This window comes from Hyposmocoma kahamanoa, unplaced genomic scaffold (genome assembly GCF_003589595.1).
Source record: "Hyposmocoma kahamanoa isolate Upper Pololo Valley unplaced genomic scaffold, ASM358959v1 94, whole genome shotgun sequence".
NCBI lineage: Eukaryota > Metazoa > Arthropoda > Insecta > Lepidoptera > Cosmopterigidae > Hyposmocoma > Hyposmocoma kahamanoa.
In genome coordinates, this window is record NW_020654878.1 from 5635474 (window position 1) to 5638929 (window position 3456).

Sequence of the window (3456 nt, forward strand, 5' to 3'; positions counted from 1 at the left end):
TGTCGAGCGCAGTGGCAGTGCTCCTCAGATCTTTGTGATTTGAAGCTCTGAGTGGTACTGCAACTGTTATGGATAGGCGTGTCGCTTACCATGAGGCGCAGGACTTGTTCGTCCCGTCACTTAGTTATTATATGAGAAAACAATTATAAAATATATTATATTATATTATTATTACTTATTTACCGAATTAATTTTTCAGGTGGCTTGGATTATAAATTTATACCCACATTGAAAGGCAACCGTTTACTTATGCTTAACGGGTACACATATAATAGCAGTAAACCAAATTATTTCTATTGCTCTAAAAAGAAAGGCGGTTGTAAGGCTAGACTTAAACTCGGGTGGAGCGGTGAAATTGTCTGTGGAAGCTTTGAACATTCTCATGCCCCACCAAAGTATCATGTTACAAAATCAGGACATTATGTTAAGGTTGGATACTGAAATTGCGAATTAACTTCGTAAGCTCAAAATTTAACTTCACACGTTGTAAATAAATACCATAGTATATGATTTTACTCATGTAACGAAAGAAAGAAAAACGTTTATTCATAAAATTTAGTCACTATACACACTTAAATCTAATACTTAACGTTAAAACAACAAATGGTTGCGTGATTTTAAGGTACTAAGTGTGTATAGTGGCGCAAAAGAAGAAAAGGATACGACTCAGCAGTGTAGTATCTCAGGCGAGACAGTGTGATACATGTATACATACAAAACTACAAGTAAATATACATAATTATATATAAGTTAGAAGATAAAAGATAGGAGCATCCGAGGAGCATCAGAGCATACGCTTGTTTTCTATCATGCCTGATATTAAAAGCTACCCTCAAATACTCTTCTTTTATGGAATGGCGTTACCAATAAATAACTATTAACACTGCGTGAATTATAGGAATAAGTACGCCATTTTAACTTGGCATATAGATAAGGTGGACTTTTGTATCTAACAACAGAGTGCATCAATGTAAGAAAATCCAAATTCATTCTAGATTCCATATTAAGAATACCGTGTAGGTTTAACACAGGTGTTATGTGACTACAGTTCGACGTTTCTTCTATTTATCGAACACACAATTCGTTACTGCCGGCTGGTCGAGCTCTGGCACACCCCATAATCTAAACCGTCACATGCCGCCGATCGAGGCCGACCCCACAGTAGGTTGGTTATAGGGCTCGTACATTATACAAGTATATTCTAAGAGAAGGAATATTGATTACATGAGCGTGACGTTTCAGTGGTCATGTTTAGGATAAAAAAGGTTATTTTTAAATCGTGGTACATAACGTAATTAAGCATCTGTTAATTTAATACTTAGTATTTACGAAATAACATCTTATACCCTTTGTGGTTGTCCTTGCCATCCGCGACGCAGTGTTTCCCTAGTGCGGGGCTATGTTGAGTGTGTGTGTTATTATTATATTATGAGTAATCATCATCGTGTTTTATTAAATTTTAATTACGATATATTAAATATCTTTATAAAATAAATATTTAGTTTATTGTTTTTGCGAACTCATATTATTTTAAGTCGATATGTGACCAAATCCTTTTAAAGAACTCGAAATACAAATAAACGACCAAATTTTCTGGCAGAAAAGTCAGTGTTGATGACAATTGGGTAACCAACATATTATAATCACTGTTCTATGGTGATATTACAAATATTACAGGATGCACAACATAGGAGAATTCAGGCAAAGATGATTAAGTGTTAAGTCAATTTCATTGTAATGATCTTACTCTCTGTAATTTCATCCTGTATTTTGAATTAAATTTTTCAACACAATGCGTTGTTTTTTTAACATTAATCAATAATCGTAACTTGCCATTTTATGGATATATAAATGGGATAAAATTATTAATGATAAATATACACCTTTCTCCCCAAGGAAACAGCAGAAGAAGTGTCATTTGGAAATTCTATGAGAAGCTTGGATCGACTAGACAACGTTGCAAACTTTGCTCCAAGATATTGAGTAGAAACATGGCTAGGCATTTGCGTTTGAGGCATCGAAAAGTTTGTCGATGAATTCATGATAGTTTGACATAGAATAAAAGCCTGTTATCTGTGAGCACCTTTAATACACAAATTGAAGTTTACATTAATGATTTGTTTTAATATGTTACATTTTTTTAGAGCTACCATAGTCATACAAATGTTGGGTAAAGAAATACTGCAGCAAAATTGGTGACAGAAACTACCAGTGCGATATATGTAATAAAACACTAGGTCTACCAATCCGACGCTTTAGATTACTATGTCAAATTCGTAGCAAACATCCTTATTTTTATGATCAGGAAGTTAATGATTTGATTGGTATCAGGATAGAAACTGTAGATATCCCAGCTTCTGAGACCAAAGAGTATTTAGAAGACGTGGAACAGTGTACACCAAATAAATCTGAAGAATCTGAAGAAGGAGGTGATGAGGACTCAGCCCAAGAAGAAGAGGACTCCGATTTAGAACAGGTTGATAGAGGAACTGTGTTGAACAAACCTGATCCCAGTTTTGAAGAGAAAATTAAAAATGTTTGTACTAAACGTATTTCGGAAAGAAGTAAGTATCAATACAATGTTTGTTACCATGTATTTGTTTGTGGAAATATGTGTATTGTTTGCATTTACTAAACAAAATTTTAATATCTCAAAGTGATTTGTTGAGAGATAATTTATTTGTAAATAGCTTGTTTGCGGTGTGGTTTCATCCTGTATTTTAAATTAAATTTTTCAATACAAAGAGATGAGTTGTTCTTTTAACCCAAATCAATAGTCGCAACTTTTCATTTTATTGATGTATAAATGTAATAGAATATTAATAAAAAATATACTCTTTGTCCGCAAGGTAACAGAAGAAGGAGTGTCCTTTGGAATTTCTATGAAGAGCTTGGATCGACTGGACGACGTTGTAAACTTTGCTCCAAGATAATGAGTAAAAACATGGCTAGGCATTTGCGTTTGAAGCATCCTAAAGTTTATCAACAAATGCAAGGTAGTTTGGAAAAGAGGAAAAAGCCAGCTTACGGTGAGCACCTTTAATACACGGATTGAAGTTTACATTAATGATTTCTTTTAATATGTTACATTTTTTTAGAGATACCAAAGTCATACAAATGTTGGGTAAAGAAATACTGCAGCAAAATTGATGACGGAAAGTACCAATGCGATATATGTGATAAAATACTAAGTCTACCAATCGGACGCTTTAGTAATATGAAGCGTCACATTCGTAGCAAACATCCTTGTGTTTATGATCAGGAAGTTAATGATTTGATTGGTATCAGGATAGAAACTGTAGATACCCCAGATTCTGACACCAAAGAGTATTTAGAAGATGTGGAAGAGTTTACAAATAAATCGGAAGAAGAAGGTGACGAGAACTCAGCCCAAGAAGAAGCAGACTCCGAATTAGAACGGGTTGATAGCGGAACCGTGTTGAATGAAGCTGATCC

The 3456-nt window shown here is 34.2% G+C and overlaps 1 protein-coding gene across 1 annotated transcript in view; it reads left to right on the forward strand.

The window, feature by feature from the left end:
• Positions 1-1991: 1991 nt before the first annotated feature.
• The window catches only part of LOC113237974, a 9534-nt gene continuing 8069 nt past the window's right edge, over positions 1992-3456 (forward strand). Inside the window, exons 1-4 of the mRNA XM_026474691.1 lie at positions 1992-2024; positions 2306-2564; positions 2850-3029; positions 3099-3456. Of these exons, the coding sequence (XP_026330476.1) occupies positions 1992-2024; positions 2306-2564; positions 2850-3029; positions 3099-3456 (830 nt within the window). The remainder of the gene's footprint in view (positions 2025-2305; positions 2565-2849; positions 3030-3098) is intronic.